Genomic DNA, 18,295 nt, shown 5'->3' on the forward strand with positions numbered 1-18,295 from the left:
GAATGATTAAAGAATTTTTTGTATGGATATCCTTCTAAATATCGAATTTTGCATAAATACCTTTCCAAAATTGATATTTGTATGTATACCCTCGTAAAATGCTGTTATTGTACAGATGCCCGTAATATAACGGCTGTTATAATGGTGTTAAAAAAATCATAATTATATTAATTAAAAATAAAATAAAATTTTAAAATTACACTATTGTTCTTGTTTTCTTTCTCTGCCCATTAAGGGTATTTTAGTCATTTTAATTTGAAACCGTTAATTTTTTAACATCGTTAGATAGCATGGGTACGTATGCAAAAATAATTAAAAAAAAGAGTAGAATGGCAAAACAAGTGTTTTACGAGGGTATACATGCAAATATCAATTTTGGAAGGGTATTCATGCAAAATTGAATATTTAGGAGGACATTCATGCAAAAAAACCCATGATTAAAATATGCTCAAATGAGAATATATGTTTAAATTAATTATGATAAAATGTATTCAATAAATAGGTCCCAAGCACAGACAACATTAATCAAAGCAACCTTAAACCTTAGCAAAAAAAGCAACCTTAATTAGGAATAAAGAAGATATATGGAAATATGTGCAATGGAAGTATGCTGTCTGGACACCTAATCATTGCATGCAAAGAAATCGTAGTTTTAGTCGTGAAAATCTTTTGTACATGAGAGAATGAAAGGTAGAAAAATGGAAATTTGAATAAATGTCAGGTAAATTTTAAGGCAAATTAAAGTTATATGAATTAAATTTGAATCGTTGTTTCACTTTTTATATCTATACCTAAATGTTGCAATTAGTTCTCTATTATCGACAATATAATAGGAAAGGAAAAAAAGTGACATGAAGTCCCAAAAATGGATTATCGACAATTGGGCTGCTTTTCTTGCTAATTAGTAAATTGTATGGATTTAGGCCTCCCTTCTTCTCCATGATGATGATGAAGATGATAAGAATGATAGTAGCAGCAACAATAACAGTAGTGGTAATGAGGATAATAGTGATGAAATATAAAATAAGAAAGAAAATATGGATTGTAAGGTCATTAATATGATAGCTAATGAAACTTACCCAATTTAAGCAAGTAAGAACATCTCGAAGAACACCATAAATATGGGAGTTGCAGAGCTCTCTTACTTGAAAATATAGATCTTGAATAATCAAATCTAAATAAGAAGGAAAGGAATTCCACGAAACAGGAGCAAGAATTACCTCTCAAGTACAAAAGCAATGGGTATAACCAAGAGGAGAGTGGCAGCAAATTGTCCATAGAACACAAACAAGGATGTGGGATGCACTCATGCCACCATTGAAGGCAGCCTTGGAGAGCATTTGCATGCCTGCGTAAATAAGTCTAATAAGAAAGACAACCAGGCAGACCTCAATATCTTCCATGACTAAACTTTGGCTTGGAGCAACTCCAAAATAGAGTGTTAGATATATATAGACTGTAAGCACAGATCCGAGACCAAGGTGGAAATGTGTGCATCAACAAAGGAGATTTTTTTCTCCTTCTTTTTCCAGTGAAAGAGAACAAATAGAGAAAGTTATGCTGACTAGAAATCCAATTATAAGTATAAAAGGATGAAGAAGTGTAACTTGGAGTCACCAACCACACTAGGCATCTGATGCATCTTCTTTCGCCATCTCATCAAGATTCAAAATTTTCTCACTCTTGCTTATTTTTTGATGTAGACTCATTTTGGATAAGGCCTAAGCCCCAGTTAATCCAACTAGAAACTTAGCAAACCATTCAAATTCTCACTTATTCATGAACACAACCCAACGGATGGATTGATAAAGTATAGGTCCAAATTGATGGCAGACTTGATTCATGCCGGCCGCAATCATAAGATATACTAACATGATTATTATTTCTGGTGCATTTACAATGTGAAATGATTAATGTTAGCCACCATCATAAGATATGCTAATATGACTATCATTTCTGGTGCATTCAAATTTGTATCATAAATAATAATCATGTCGGCATATCTTGTGGTTGTGACCTGCACGGATCAAGCCTGCTATCACGAATCTGTGCCCAAAACCCGAACTAGTTTGATTACCTGGTTCGGGGAAACCCCATCCAATCTGATACCAACTTGAAAAAAAAGAGCCAATGAAGGACCAGCAAGACGGGATTGGTCTTACGAAAGCTACCACTAAAAGCATCGTGTCATCCGTGGATCCACCCATCATGGACGGCATTGGCCCGAAGTGGAGCTGAACTCAGTTCCTGCCTTGCCCAATTTAAGGATAAAAAAAGAAGACCTGAAGTGCCATGCATCCGTCTACAATACAAACAAAACGGATATTTTTTTTTTAAAGAAATGCCATGCATCCATCTGTCTACAAGCATAAAAAAATCTCTATAACAAACTAAGCCATCATAAAACCTCTGAATGTGACAAACTGAAGAAAAGGTTCGAACAATTAATGTACCATCTGGATGTAAGCGGTGGAATTTTTTAGCCAGTTGAGATGGCTATGAGTGTACCAACCGGCGCGGAAAACAGCACTTTGTTGCTTCCCTTGCTGTGGATAACGTTTGAAGTCGAACTTTGGTGGCATGATTTAAGAATTTGGACAGTCGTGGATACAAGGATTAGTGGATAATGACCTAAGAAACTCGAACATGTGACCGGATGGAGAATCATTAAAGAGACGACAAAGCCCAAGGTGGAATGCATGGTGGACAAAAAGTTTCCTATAATCTAAACCTAGTAGGTTGGTTGTAAATGTGGTGGGTTTTACTTTGTAGTATTCTATGCCTTAGATCTTGTAAGGTTCGGCTTGTAAGATGGCCTAACCTAACAACAGGACTGGAGCAGGGCTTAGCATGGTTTACTCCTAAATCTAATCAGGGAAGAAGTACCCAGGACTCCACCAAAAAAAGCTAGTCGGAAGGTACTTTTTGGGTTCCTTAGTCCTGTATAATTACCCAAGATCTCCTCGGCGAATAACTGATATGGGACTAAACATATGCTTGCACGAGTCCTCATATACTCTTTCCGTTCAAGCCCTAACGTTCTCGTTAGGCTAAGAGTTCAAATTCATTCAAATCTAATAACTAACATCATGATAGGCCTATGGTCAGCCTCCATGCTTTTTGAAGCGTCAGCAGATCACGGTTGGGGAAAACTATTTTTCCTGTAGTGCAACAATGATGATCCCAAACTCACCACCCTTTGTCTCTAAGACTGTTATGCAAGCGCTGCTATTACTAAACAATAATTATTCAAATCCAGCTTACAAGTTACAACTCTCGAGAGACCGCGTTTTTAAACTAAGAATTGCTGAACTTATTTAGACTTGTGTTATGCCATTTTCTTTCACGTCCAAGGAAGCTTTTCTTTCAACTTCAGTTGGTGTATTGTGATCTGTTTGTTCTCTTCTCTGTCCCCAAAGAACACTATAAAGGCCTCCAACCATAAGAAGTCCACCCAAAACACTGCATGCAGCAGCAACATTGAAAAAGTAAGCAAAATTCCATTGTATGCATATTAGAAGTTAAGTAAGGAGATCACAATTAGAATATCAAATGACACCTTCCCAAATTAACCAATTCTCCCAAGATAAAATATGAGCCCATGATTGTGATAATTAGAGTTAGTGGAGTGGACATGGCCAAAAAAACGGGGCCTCTCTTCTCAATGAGCCAAGACTGCAAGTAGAATGCAACTCCTGTGACAATGATTCCCTGCATGTATCATTTAAAATTTAGATTTAGTTGTTGCAATAGTTAAAAAAAATTTGAAATTTTTTATATAGAAATGTTGATGATCTTTTAGACAAATAAATTACCACTAGCGGCAATAATATTTGAAATCTAGTCCCGCAAAATTATACGCAACATAACCGAAGTTTTTTCTTTTTTCTTTTTTTTTTTTTGATGAGAAAAAGAGGGGGCTATCCCGGCCCCATCCAGCCATCTGGGTGTAGGCAGGATTCAAACCTAGGTCACTAGATACAAAAGCCCAATGACTATACTTGAACCATACTTTCTTGTAGATCACAAGAATTATCTCAGCACTTTCCAATCTTCTCAAGAAAAGAAGGGAAAAAGAAATCATGCATCTTCCCAGGGTACATAAAGAGCATAAAGACTGTCATTTTGAGAAAAACAGCCGGAATGCCACCACTTTTTGAGTTCAAAAGCAGAATCTTCTCCAAGCACATACATATCCTAGTCTTGAAGTAGATTGTATAAAGTCTTATTTTTTGAGAAGATGGTGGTTATTCTCCATCACTCATGTTTGGACCCCAAGACCTCTCATTTTAGAGAGAAGGGTGCACAACTATTGGCTTGGATTATACCAAGCATTGTTGCTGAAGCTACCAAGTCCTGAAGTGCATTGGTTTTATTTGCAGAAAGATGCGCAAATTCTACTTACAGAATAGATGACAGAGACGAGGCCGGCGTCCAAACCCAACTTCCACCGAGAAAAGTCTCTTTCCAATGCTAGAGCAATGAAGAATGACTGAAAGGCGCTAAACAGACACTGGAGAGTAGTGAATGTAAGCTTGGAGGGGTACTCCTTCAACAAAGGTACCTATCATTAGGAAGTAATGCACAAATATAAGAAGTGTATACTTATGGAACCCAAGGGGAAACTGCAAAGTAGCATTCTCCAATGGACTCAAATCCTGATGGAAATTCTCAGAGGCATATACCTGCAGCACCATCCACAGAGACCATGTCGCGTTGGAAATGGTCATGAGAAAGGTTCCCAAGACCCAATTCTTTGTCGAATTGGTGGGAGGATGATTGGTTTCTCGGCTTCCATGGCCAAGGAGGTGATGATGATTCAAAGGTTTGAAGTGAGGTCCTTTGTAGAAGGCCATCTCCAAAATACCAGCCAGGCAAAGCAGCACCCCAGAAACTTTCATAATCCCGGAGAGCCTCTTTAACTTGATAGTCTCCTGGCTGTTGTGAATGGATATTCAGTGGTTGAGATACCTAACCACATCTCTTCCATGGTGCAATAACAAGCTAGAATATCTATACTGTACTTGAATGCAGGAATTTAGTTCTTTGGATAAGCTAATTCTCCTTCATTCAGACATTTGTCGTACAACATGCTTGCATAGCAAAATTAGAAAGTATTTTCCTCATTTAAGTTGTGCCCTGGCCTGTTGGTGCCAAATGGAAGTAGGGCAAAGAAAGATATGGTTGGATGCAAGGTACACCATCTTAATTGGTACTGGCCCCATACCGGTGCCATCATGTTACTATGTCGATATATCTGGTACAAAGGCAGCTTCGGCATATCGAGTGTTGGTACGTCTCTTATACTACGTATTGGTACCAAACCGGTATGGTACGGCACTCTTCATACTGCCTAATTCGATATGGCATGGTATATCTTGGTTAGATGGAGACTAGTGAAGAGTTGATATGATCCAATCCCTCCATGTATTGCACCTTCACCATATGAAAACAAAGAATGAACATAATATACAGGGGGCATTGCATCATATACACAAAACATGATCCCCATACTGAAGAAGTTCTGGAGAAGATAGAAGAAGGAAGAGAACTAATTGTAATATTATTTCACACACCCATAAGTCTGATCATCTCCTCTCCTTTATATAGGTCTCTTACAGGAGTATTAGAACAGAGCTGTTTTACTAACAGCCTGTAACAGAATCCGTTTGAGAGTTGTTATGTTACCAGAACCCCGTTATGATTTGTTTAGAGACATGTGGGCGTTTCAGACTTGAAACGTTTTGGGTGCTGTTCTGGTGGATAGGCTGTAATGGAGACTTGATAAGCCGGTGTGATGCACCCAGAGATGTGTGCCTTAATACCCCCCCTTAAGCTGAGAGTGCGGGAAGGACTCTGAGCTTGGAACGTAATAGAGAGTGCCTGGTGATGGGAAGGGCTTTCGTAAAGATGTCTGCGGGTTGATCCTGAGTGGAGATATGAGCAAGAGAAATCTCTTTGGTCTGAACCTTTTCTCGCACAAAGTGATAGTCAACCTCGATATGTTTGGTGCGAGCATGGAAGACTGGATTTGTTGCCAAGGTGAGAGCTGAGATATTATCACAGCTGAGAGCAGTTGGTGTGGGAACAGAGATCCTGAAATCATGTAACAGACGACGGAGCCATATGATCTCAGTTGCTGTGGTAGCAAGGGCTCTATACTCAGCTTCAGTGGATGATTTGGCCACTGTGGGTTGTTTCTTAGCATGCCATGAGATGAGATTTGAACCAAGAAAGATGCAGAATCCAGTTGTGGATCGACAATCTGAGGTGTCTCCTGCCCAATCTGAATCGGAGAAAGCAGAGAGGACTAGGGAGCTTGGTTCGTAGTGTAGAGAGTAATCCAGTGTGCCCTTGACATATCGGAGAATCCTTTTCAGTATGTAGAAGTGAACTTGTAGGGGATGATGCATGAATTGGCAGATGAAATTTACTGCAAAGGATATGTCTGGTCTGGTGATTGTAAGGTATTGAAGTGATCCTGCTAGACTTCGGAATTGCTCTGGATCTGAAAAGGCTTCGGAGTCTTTGGTAAGTTGTGATTTGGTGGGCAGTGGTGAAAGTACCGATTTGCAATCTGACATGCCAGCCCTTTGCAGGAGATTGTGAGCATACTTAGTCTGATTGAGAGCTACTCCAGACTGTGAGTAAGTGGCTTGAATTCCTAAGAAGTAGGAAAGAGTGCCCAGGTCTTTGAGTTTAAACCGACTTTGGAGTTGTAAGATAAGCTTGTGAATAGCAGTAGTATCAGTCCTTGTGATGAGGATATCATCCACATATACTAGAACATAGATGGCATTTTCTTGTTGATGAGAAATTAGAAGCGAGGGGTCAGCGGTACTGAACTGAAAACCCAATTGGAGGAGAAAGGAGGTAAACGTTGCAAACCACTGCCGAGGAGCTTGCTTCAGCCCGTAGATTGCTTTCTTGAGTTTGCATACATAATCACTTCGTAGGGGATCTACAAATCCCCTAGGTTGCTCCATGTAGACAGTCTCTTCCAATTTGCCATGCAGAAATGCATTGGACACATCAAGTTCCTGTATTGACCAATTGTGTGTTAGTGCCAAAACGATTAAAACTCGAATGGTTGGGAATTTTGCCACCGGACTGAAGGTTTCAAGGTAATCAATGCCATATTGTTGTTTGAACCCTTGAGCTACTAGTCGTGCTTTATGTCTTGCGATAGAGCCATCAGAGTTGTATTTGAGGTGATATGTCCATTTGCATCCAAGAATATGTTGATCCGGGGTTCTAGGAACTAGTTCCCATGTATCTTGATCAAGCAATGCATTGAACTCTTGTGACATGGCAGCCCTCCAGTGGGGATTTGTGTTTGCAGAGCTGAAGCATGTAGGTTCTGTATTGGTGACTGAACTGAGCAAGGAAGTGAACTGTTTGGGCTTTAAGGAACCAGTTTGGAGTCGGGTTATCATATGGTGTCGTCGTGGCTGGAGAGCAGGCGAAGGTGGCGCAGGAGAAGGTCTGGCAAATGATGGTGGCGAAGAGATGGGAGAAGTGAGCAGTGGAGGAGGGCTGGAGGAAGTGTGTGGGGTAGATCCTGTTGCTGGTTTGATGGTATGGGATGTTGCTGAGGAAAGGTTGGAGGGAAGAATTGAAGCAGGAACTAGAAGAGAATGAGGTAGTGCGACAGGTGTGGGAGGAGATGAATGCACTGTGTGAGAAAATGGAAAATGGGTCTCATGAAATGTAACATGACGAGAGATGAGTATTTTGCCAGTTTGTGGATTGTAGCATCTGTATGCTTTGTGGTGAGGAGAGTAACCGAAGAAAATACATGGCGTGGATCGTGGAGAAAGTTTGTTGCTTGTGTGTGGCCTAAGCCAGGGAAAGCATTGGCATCCAAATGTGCGAAGAAAGTTATAGTCAGGTGGTTTATGAAATAGCAGCTCATAGGGAGATTTATGTTTGAGTAAGGGGGTTGGTAGACGATTGATAAGAAAAACGGCAGTTAGCAAGGCTTCTATCCAAAATTTGGTGGGAACGGAAGAATGAAGGAGGAGGCTTCGGATCACCTCCAGTATATGACGATGTTTCCTTTCGGCAACCCCGTTCTGCTCAGGGGTGTAGGGTGATGACATCTGATGGATGATACCAGAGGAAGTAAGAAGCTGCTGAAATTGTTTGTTGAAGAATTCACCTCCACCATCAGATCTAAGGACTTTGATGGAGGTGGTGAATTGATTTTCGACTAAAGATTTAAAGTTTACAAAGCAATGAAATACATCTGATTTAGACACCAAAGGATAAACCCAGCTGAAGCGGGAGTAGTCATCTACAAACAGGACATAGTAGCGAAAACCAATGCCAGAGGATGGAGTGGAAGGACCCCAGACATCCGAGTGTATTAAATCTAGAGGTCGAGTTGAGGAGATGCCAGCGTATTGAAATGGTAGTTTGTGACTTTTCGCCATGCAGCAAGATGAACAAGCAGCAGTTGACTTGATAAATCCTCGGAGTGGAGTTCGTTTGGCAATTTGAGAAATAACTGATACCGCCGGATGACCGAGACGATGGTGCCATGAGATAGAGGAGGGAAGTGTTGAGAGAAATGCTGTGGACGAAGATGTTGGTGGTGGATGATATTGTTCGAAGGTGAATGGAATTTTATATAAGCCTTCAGTGCAGCGTCCCTGAAAGAGAATCCGGTTGGTGTTCTTGTCCTTGATGGTACAGCCAGTGGAGTCAAAGATAAGAACACAATTGTTATCAAATGCAAGCTTGTGAACAGATAGCAAATTGTGAGAAATGTGGGGCACATGAAGGATTTGAGAGAGATGAAATGTGTGAGTTGGAGTAGGGAGAATACCAGTACCAGAATGGCGAATGGGAGTTGAGGCGCCATTGCCCACAGTGACCTGCTCAATACCAGAAAATTGTGCCGGTTGATGTAGGTTGGATAGATCTGGTGTTAAATGAGCTGTTGCACCACTGTCCATAATCCATTCTCCTGAGGATAAAGTAGAAGAGGGTGTTGTGAAGAAGGCCTGTTGTCCAGTTGGCTGTTGATACTTACTGGAGTAATTGATATCCATTCGACACCAGCAGTGAAGCGCGGAGTGACCCCGCTTACCACATATTTGGCATTCAATGGAGGAGTTGCCTTCTCTGATGCGTCCTTGGTACATCCATGACCCAGATCTTTGAGGTAGTCTGGCGCGACCTCTTCCTCTGGGCATAGTGGGAAATCGAGCACCACGGCCTCTTCCATGAATTGCAGAGAGGGCAAGGGTGGGTGCAGATATTGTCTCATGTTTCTCCTTGTTGCTTAGAATGATTTCTTCACTGCAGAGGAGGGCATAGAGTTCATCTAGAGTGATTTGAGAGGGACGTGTCCGGATTGCAGTTGCAAACGAATCATAAGATGGCGGGAGCCCGTTGAGGACATGAAGAATAACGTCTTCTGGATCTATCTTTGAACCAGCAGCAGTCAGTGCATCAACTTTGGTTCAGATGTCATTTAAGTATTGAGACATTGATAGATCTAATTTCCTGACGTTGTGGAGCTCATTTTTGAGTTGGATAATATGGGAACGTGTGGCAGAATTTAATCTGCAGTCAAGCACAGCCCAGATTTGATAACAATTATCCAGATTAATGACATATGGAAGAATAGAAGGGGAAATAATGGAGTTCAGTGCAGTGGCAAGAAATTGATCCGTGAGAATCCATGTATCATATGTTGAAGAATTGGGAGTTTGTGTGGAGGAGCCATCAAGAAAACCAAAGAAACCAGCTGCTTTGAAGATTCTTGTGACTTGAGATCTCCATGTGAGAAAGTTATCCGATGTAAGAGAAGTTGGTACCAGGGATCGAATTTGATTGAGAAGAAACTTCAACTTGGGTGGAATTACTTGATCGTCCCGGGTATGAGTGCCTTCGGCAATGCCTTCAGCATTAACAGATCCTGGTGAAATCATGGGTAATCTGACTTCCAGATTAATTGACTGGGCTGACATTGAAGATTATGGGACTCCCATCAGGAGAAGAGGTTTGAGAGATAGAGGCGGATCTTCCGCTCTGATACCATGAAGAAGTTCTGGAGAAGATAGAAGAAGGAAGAGAACTAATTGTAATATTATTTCACACACCCATAAGTCTGATCATCTCCTCTCCTTTATATAGGTCTCTTATAGGAGTATTAGAACAGAGCTGTTTTACTAACAGCCTGTAACAGAATCCGTTTGAGAGTTGTTATGTTACCAGAACCCCGTTATGATTTGTTTAGAGACATGTGGGCGTTTCAGACTTGAAACGTTTTGGGTGCTGTTCTGGTGGATAGGCTGTAATGGAGACTTGATAAGCCGGTGTGATGCACCCAGAGATGTGTGCCTTAATACATACAACTGAGTGTTGGCCATCAGTAGTGGCGATCTAAGTGCTCTCGAGACTATAAAAACATGATACCTGGCAAACCACAATCAAGTGATTATATTAGTCTAAAAGAAGAGGCAATTCTGAAAGTTTTCATGCTGGCCAGACCACAAACCAAAGGTCATGCTCCTTAGAATACGGGCTATAATCGTTCTCATCTAATGGTCCTGATTTTTGGGCATACTGTGGTTGTAGGGAAGCAGAAAACAGTTGAAAACTTCAGGACCTATAAGCAAACCGATCAAGTCATACCCAAATGTTACAGCCACAATAAAGGTTACCACTGGAATGGAATTCATAAGCGCAGATGTCAAGGTTGCTGAAATTGAATCAAGAGCTACAGCATATATGATCAAGGTGGCAGTGACCCTAAAACAAAAAGGTCGAGTGGTTAGACAAGGGTAAAATAATGTTTAAAATATAATACCTTTACAGCTTACCTAATTAGCAGACTTATTATAAAACAATGCAAAAGTATACACAAACTCGTGTCTCTGTGTGTGTGTGTTTCACAAAAAGCTGGATGCTAGGGAAACTTTTCTTGTTCTTTTTACGACTTGTGAAAGGATACAAAGTAGATGTGTAGAATTAAGTCTAATTGGAAATCTTGCACTAAAATGACGCATCAAGCGGAATCAGTCCAGTGATCCTACTATCCTAACCTATTTATCAAAAACACTGAAAACAAACGCAAACATTATTATAGAGATCAAATGTGCCTGCTTGCCATCAATTAATGGTTTTGACTCATGTAAATTTAACAGGGATGCAAGCTTTTTGTTTGAGGGATGCGAATAGCTTATTCGCATGTAGGTCAGACAACTGCCTAAAGCTTATAGTGTGTTGGAGAACTAATCCAAGTGTTTGGACACATGCAACTAGGGTGGAGAAGGTTCAGACATAAAAGAACCAATAAAAGTTGCAAACAAATGGACTGCCGTGTTCTTTATTGATGCGGGGAAGCGTGGAGAAGATGATGACCCTCTGTTCCACTGCTGGCTTGAATCACCCAAACAAAGAAAGAACAGGGGATTTGGGCTCTTAACAGAGCTTTGCAAGGGTTTTCTTTCTTTCACGGAAAAACAATTGATCAAAGAATGAGGACGGCGCCCCCTCTACAACTCCTATATACGGCACCCAAACTATGGCCATGACTCACCCTAATCCCTAATCAAACTCTAATCAAATGAACTCCTAATTAAGTCCAAATTTAAAACTGAAACAAACATAATTTAGGACCCAATTTAAACTAAACAAGGACTCTAAACAAGACTCAACCAAATCTAAAACAAAGTCTCCTACATGGCTTCAAATTGACTTCATTCTGGTTCTGCATCAGTCCCCTCCACTTGAACACAACTCGTCCTCGAGTTCGCATCTGGATATAACCGCTCTTCCGGGTTATGGTATTCATAGATATCAGCGACATTAAAAGTCTTTGAAATTTCCATATCATCTGGCAGGTCCACAACGTAAGCATTGTTATTGATCTTTTTCAAGATTCTGTATGGGCCATACTTTCTTGGCTTCCATTTGCTGTAAGTTCCCACGGGAAACCGTTCTTTGCGTAGGAAAACCATCACCATTCACCTTCTTGAAATTCTTTGTGCCTTCGATGTCTATCTGCTGTTGACTTGTACTTAGCATTTGTGTCCTCTTGGCGCTTCTTCACCTCCAACTGTATAGTTTGAACCTCCTCTGCCAAATGTTCCGCTGCCACGCTCTTCCCAAAGGTTTTTGGCAGGCGCGCCAGATCCACTGCATGCTTACGTGCCTTTGAATAAACAACGGAGAAAGGTGATCTTCCAGTTCCGCTATGGACAGCATTGTTGTAAGCAAACTCTGCTTGAGCTAAGGCATAATCCCAATGTTTCGGGGTGCTCCCACAAATACAACGGATCAAATTACCCAGTGTCCTGTTAACCACTTCCGTCTGTCCATCAGTCTGAGGATGCGCAGTGCTGCTGAAATTTAATGAAGTGTCAAACATCCTCCATAGAGTAAGCCAGAAGTGACTCAAAAATTTGGAATCCCGATCTGACGTTATAGATTGTGGTACCCCATGCAAACGAACAATCTTCCGAAAGAACAGCCTTGCAATGTGGGATGCATCTGATGTCTTCTTGCAAGGAATGAAATGTGCCATCTTGGAGAACCTATCTACCACCACGAAGACTGAGTCGGCTCCTCTTTGTGTTCGGGGAAGTCCCAACACAAAATCCATCGATAGATCCTCCCAAATAGCATTTGGCACAGGTAGAGGCATATATAATCCAGTGTTTTGTGACTGCCCCTTCGCTGTTTGGCAAGTATAGCACCTTTGAATAAATTTTCCAACATCTCTTCTCAGCTGCGGCCAATGATACCTTTCCATGAGACTGGCAATGGTCTTGTCTCGACCCATATGTCCACAAAGACCGCCACTATGAAGGTCTCTAATCAGCTTCTCTCGCAATGAGGATCTGGATATACATAAGGGATTGCCCCGAAATAGATAGCCATCTTGAATGTTGAAGTCTCCAGTTGCTTGATGACTTGTACACTTTGCCCATACATCCTTGAAATCCTCATCCTCTGCATACAACTCTTTCAAGTATTCAAACCCCACAACCTCTGCCTGCATGGTAGTCATTAAAGCACTGCGTCGACTCAGGGCATCTGCCACCCGATTCTATTGCCCGGACCGATGCTTCAACACAAAGGAAAATTTCTGCAAGAAGCTTACCCACCGAATATGCATTCGGTTCAAATTGTTCTGATTATTGATGTACTTCAAGGCTTGATGGTCGCTGTACAGAACAAATTCTTTTTGAATAAGGTAATGCTCCCAATGCTTCAACGCCCGGATGATGGCATAGAACTCTAGCTCGTAGGTTGTCCATTTTTGCCGTGCTTCACTAAGTTTTTCATTGAAGTACTCCACGGGCCGTCTTTCTTGGGTCAAAACAGCCCCTATGCCGACCACAGAAGCATCACACTCCACTTCAAATAGCTTCTCAAAACTCGGTAATGCTAGTACTGGTGCAGAAGTTAGCTTTTCTTTTATCAGTTCAAAACTTGCTTGTTGCTGCTCCTTCCATTGAAATTGGCCCTTCTTCATGCATTCGGTGATGGGAGCGACGATGGTACTGAAGTTCCGAATGAAACGCCGATAGAATGTCGCTAACCCATGAAAGCTGCGGACTTGGCTAACATTTGTAGGAATCGGCCACTCCCGTATTGCCTTTACCTTCTCTTCATCAACCTGTATGCCATCAGCCCCAACAACAAATCCCAGGAACACCAAGCGTTTTGTAACGAAATGACACTTCTTAAGATTAACAAACAACTGATTCTCCCGCAAAGCAAGCAAAACTGCTCTCAAGTGCTTCTTATGCTCAGTTTCATTGCGACTATAGATCAAAATATCATCAAAGTAGACGACGACGAACTTTCCAATAAATGATTTTAGTACCTGATTCATTATTCTCATGAAGGTGCTCGGTGCATTGGATAGACCAAAAGGCATGACCATCCACTCATATAACCCATCCTTCGTCTTGAATGCCGTCTTCCACTCATCACCAGGGCGAATCCGGATTTGATGGTAGCCGCTTCGTAAGTCAATTTTGGAGAAGACTTTGGCTCCTTCTAACATGTCGAGCATATCATTCAAACGGGGTATGGGAAACCGGTATTTTACTGTTATCCTGTTGATCGCACGGCTGTCCACACACATACGCCAACTCCCATCCTTCTTCGGCGTCAAAAGTGCAGGCACCGCGCACGGACTCATGCTCTCCCGGATCAGCCCCTTCTTGATCAAATCTTCAACTTGTTGCTGCAGAATTTTGCTCTCCTTGGGACTCATGCGGTAATGAGGCAGATTGGGGAGACTTGCACCAGGCACCAAATCAATATGATGCTGAATATCTCGCATGGGAGGCAGTCCATTTGGTAATTCTGCAGGAGTGATGTCTTTGAACTCTGTCAACAATTCTTTGAACTCCTCGGGCACCTGCTGCAGGATAGGCATCTCCGTCCCCTTAACAATCAACACCATAACCTCTTCAGCCCCCTTGAGTTCCGTCATGAACTGCACACCAGAAACTGCAAGGAAAGACTTCCCCTCCACTTGAGAAGTTTTGGGGGTAAGCTTCTCTTTCATAGGCACCAACAAAATTTTCCTACCCTGCCATCGGAACAAGTATGTGTTGTCTCGGCCCCTGAATGTGACATCTGTGTCATGCTGCCATGGACGCCCGAGTAGAACATGACATGCATCCATATCCACCACATCGCACACCACTTCATCCTTGTAGTACCTTCCGATGGACAATGGCACTCGGCATACATCCTCTACTCTCGTTTCAGCTCCTTTTTTAATCCATCCAATCTTATAAGGAGACGGGTGCTTTTCTGTCTTCAATCCCATCGCACGAACCAACGCGGAGGAAACAATGTTTTCGCTGCTGCCGCTGTCAATAATTACGTTGCACACAGTTTTGTTGATAGTGCAGCAAGTTTTGAAGATGCTGTGGCGTTGCGATTCTTCTTCATTCTTCGGGACAAATAAAATTCGCTGAACTACAAAGGAGGCCGGAATTCCCTGATCCGGCGCCGTCACCTCGACGTCTTCATCGTCGGTCTGCCCCTCTTCATGATCCTCCTCCTCATGCGGCATTTCTTCTTCATCCTCAGCTTCGACTACATGGACTGGCCGTCGCCTCGGACACTCGTTAGACCGATGCCCAACCTCCTGACATCTGTAACATTTTATAGGCATGGGTCTCTCGTAGGGGTTGCCGCTACCTTTTGGAGCCGCCTGTTGCTTGCTGAAATTTCCGGCTCCTCTTGACGCGGACGTCGGTGGTGGTTGACTTGTGGTGGCCACCCCTTCAACAGTCTTCTGCTTTGCTATGGTGGGGCGCGAGGACGATGCACGATTCATGGGCTGAAATTGGTGTGCCTTCCGTGTCGCCTGGGCCTCAAGTTTTAAGGCCAAACTTGTAGCTTCCGTCAGACTCCACACCGGATATAAATTCACCTGATCTCGGATGGCTGGCTTCAACCCACCAATGTATCTTGCTACTTGCTGATTTTCTGTTTCTGACAAGTTGTTGCGGGCATTGAGGCGGTTGAATTCATCAGTGTATTCGGTCACCGTCCGGGGGCCCTGTCGGCAGTTCTGGTACTGATGGTAGAGCGCCTGCTCGTAGTCAGGCGGGAGAAAACGGCCATGCAGATGTTGCTTCATCTTGCGCCAGGTGGTGATCTGCATCTTCCCTTGCCGTAGACGGTTATGTTGCAGTTGATCCCACCATGCAGATGCTCCTCCCTTCAATTTATACGCGACCAGCTTCACCTTCTTCTGATCTGGGATCTCCATATAGTCGAAAAATTTTTCTACCTCGGCCAACCAATCCAAAAATCCTTCAATGTGAAGATTACCACTGAAGGCAGGAAGATCCACCTTCAATCTGAAATCAGGGGAGCCTCTGTCCCGAACACCCCAAGGGAGCCTGTTCCCCATGGGTTCTGCATTCCTTTCTCCTGCAGGGACCCTGTTCACCCGTGGTCGTGGCTCAGTGGCTTGGTCGACAACTACGTCTTCATCAGGGAGCCAGCCGTCAAAACCCAAGCCCCCAACACGACGTCTTCGGTCGAGTTCATTGTGCCTTCGGCCCGCGGGATCTTGGTTTCTCCATGGCCGCTGCCCACCGACTTCATCGGCTTCCACGTACACCCCGTCTCCCGCAGGGACTCGCCGACCAAAGGCCGTGCCTCCAACGTGCAACCCGCGGTCGAACACCCCAGGCCGATTCCTCCGTGGACGTTGCCCCCCGCTGCCGTCGTCAGCCGCTCCTCCGTCGGGAAAGCGCCGCCCGAAGGCTCCTCCGGCCCGTTCGCCCCTATCGAGGTTGTAATCACCGGGGTGCAGTCGCGGTCCACCAAACGCCCCGTAGACCGCTTCCTTTTCTTCCTCGTCGGACGATTCTGGAAGAACTTGTCGCCGACGCCGGTGGGGTGGATCCCGTGCCGGCACCGGTGGACCGTGAGGGAGATCCTCACGATCTTGCAATCTCTCCCGGTTGATGTCGACGCGCATGCCTTGAAGGGCTTGTTGGATGTCACGGACGGCTCCTTTCAAGCCGCGAACGGCCGCCCACAACGCCGGCATCCCTTGATCATCATCACCGGGAGGGGCACCCGCCACACCGTCATCTGCCATCGAGCCAGGGAAATCCTCGCTCTGATACCAAATGATGCAGGGAAGCGTGGAGAAGATAATGACCCTCTGTTCCACTGCTGGCTTGAATCACCCAAACAAAGAAAGAACAGGGGATTTGGGCTCTTAACAGAGCTTTGCAAGGGTTTTCTTTCTTTCACGGGAAAACAATTGATCAAAGAATGAGGACGGCGCCCCCTCTACAACTCCTATATACGGCACCCAAACTATGGCCATGACTCACCCTAATCCCTAATCAAACTCTAATCAAATGAACTCCTAATTAAGTCCAAATTTAAAACTGAAACAAACATAATTTAGGACCCAATTTAAACTAAACAAGGACTCTAAACAAGACTCAACCAAATCTAAAACAAAGTCTCCTACATGGCTTCAAATTGACTTCATTCTGGTTCTGCATCATTTATGGCAATTAATGTGATAGCTAATAAAATCTAATTCAAAATTTCCATCAAAAAAGGGACAAAACTTACCCAAATAAAGAAAGTAGGAATATTTTGAAGCAGAGCTTAAATGGCAGAGGTGGAGCAGCTTTCCTAGAAAAAAAATTATGGAGCTTCAACAATCGCATAAGAAAGTGGAGAGATTCAAGAAAATGAAGGACGAAGTACCTTTCGAGTGCAAATGCAAAGGGTGCCAAGAATAGAGTGCCAAGCACTAGTCTGTAGAGCACAAACACGTAGGCGCTCATGCCTCCATTGAGAGCAGCCTTGGCGGTAATATGGAAGCCCGCATACAACGCTCTAACGAGAAAGACGGTCAAGTAGACCTTAGGATTGTTCATGACTAGAGTTTGGCCTAGAGGGTCGGATAGAGATAGAAGGCCCTCGTGTACCCGGGTGCAAGAAAAAGAGAGGAAACTTCGCTTATTTGATGGCTAATCATGAAGGCAGAAGGTTTGCAGAAGTCCCCTGAAATGGATCGGATTCCAAGTCAGCAGCAGCACTTGGTGCCACTAAGATATTAACTCAATTCATCTATTGGCTTCCAAGTCAGCAGCAGCACTTGGTACCACTAAGATGTTATCTCAATTTATCTATTGGCTGTGCAAAGTGCATATTCTGCTCACTGGGAAGCTCGTTTCAAGAGAAAAGAGAGTCTAGTTTGAATGCCTATTTGGCCTATCAAACTATGCCACGTACCCAAGAGACTCGGTTCCCATAACCACCACCATGGTTTCTTTCCTTTGCTTGTGCAAATTAGCGAGCATGAGCATGCTTTTGTATGGGCTAGTTCACTTGATCAGCCCATATGTAAGGGTTGGAGTAGAGACCGAAAAAAAAAGAAGATAAAACTTTGTTCAACTTGGAGTAGGAGATGAAAAAAAAGAATAGAGTCTTGTTCGACTTGAAGTAAGAGATGAACTCCTCCATCTCAATTTCCTACAAGTGCTAGGACTCCAACGGCTATTTAAAGACTCCCACATTCTTTTTCGCCTCACTATCCTAGATTTTGCCGATTATTACCGCTAAGCGACCATCGGTTCCTTTCTCCTTCTTCTCTTGGCATCTAACGGCCTTGGCTCACGGTGCTCACCAAGAATTATGGTTGAGTGCTTGCCGGAGTTTTAGATTCTAGGAGGAAGTTCTTTTTCTTCTTCTTTCCTCGCCCTTCCCTTTTCTCTCTCCTCTTCTCTCTTTCTCTCTCTTCACCACTCTTTCTCTCTTTAGA

At 43.2% G+C, this 18,295-nt stretch overlaps 1 protein-coding gene across 2 annotated transcripts; it reads right to left on the bottom strand.

Annotated features, from left to right (window-relative positions):
- Window positions 1–3,198: 3,198 nt before the first annotated feature.
- Window positions 3,199–17,484, bottom strand: LOC103704423 (WAT1-related protein At5g64700-like). 2 transcript variants are annotated; one of them, XM_039131815.1, is made up of 7 exons: window positions 17,236–17,484; window positions 17,098–17,160; window positions 10,648–10,764; window positions 4,686–4,938; window positions 4,406–4,564; window positions 3,560–3,711; window positions 3,199–3,462 (listed from the first exon to the last, which is right to left on the bottom strand). In XM_039131815.1, the coding sequence occupies exons 1-7, from the start codon at window positions 17,406–17,408 to the stop codon at window positions 3,318–3,320; spliced, it is 1,062 nt and encodes a 353-aa protein (XP_038987743.1). In that variant the 5' UTR covers window positions 17,409–17,484; the 3' UTR covers window positions 3,199–3,317. The 2 variants fall into 2 exon arrangements, with proteins under 2 accessions (XP_038987743.1, XP_026659330.2); XM_026803529.2 differs by lacking the exon at window positions 10,648–10,764.
- Between the last annotated feature and the right edge of the window lie 811 nt (window positions 17,485–18,295).

The sequence above is a fragment of the Phoenix dactylifera genome, chromosome 1 (genome assembly GCF_009389715.1).
Source record: "Phoenix dactylifera cultivar Barhee BC4 chromosome 1, palm_55x_up_171113_PBpolish2nd_filt_p, whole genome shotgun sequence".
Lineage (NCBI taxonomy): Eukaryota > Viridiplantae > Streptophyta > Magnoliopsida > Arecales > Arecaceae > Phoenix > Phoenix dactylifera.

Excerpts from the sequence above, each read along its gene's own strand:
- LOC103704423 (XM_039131815.1), bottom strand. The coding sequence starts at position 17,408 with ATGAACAATCCTAAGGTCTACTTGACCGTCTTTCTCGTTAGAGCGTTG. Across the intron at positions 17,161-17,235 it reads TTTGCATTTGCACTCGAAAG|GAAAGCTGCTCCACCTCTGC; the intron begins GTACTTCGTCCT and ends TTTTTTTTCTAG. Across the intron at positions 3,712-4,405 it reads TCGTCTCTGTCATCTATTCT|GGAATCATTGTCACAGGAGT; the intron begins GTAAGTAGAATT and ends TGATACATGCAG.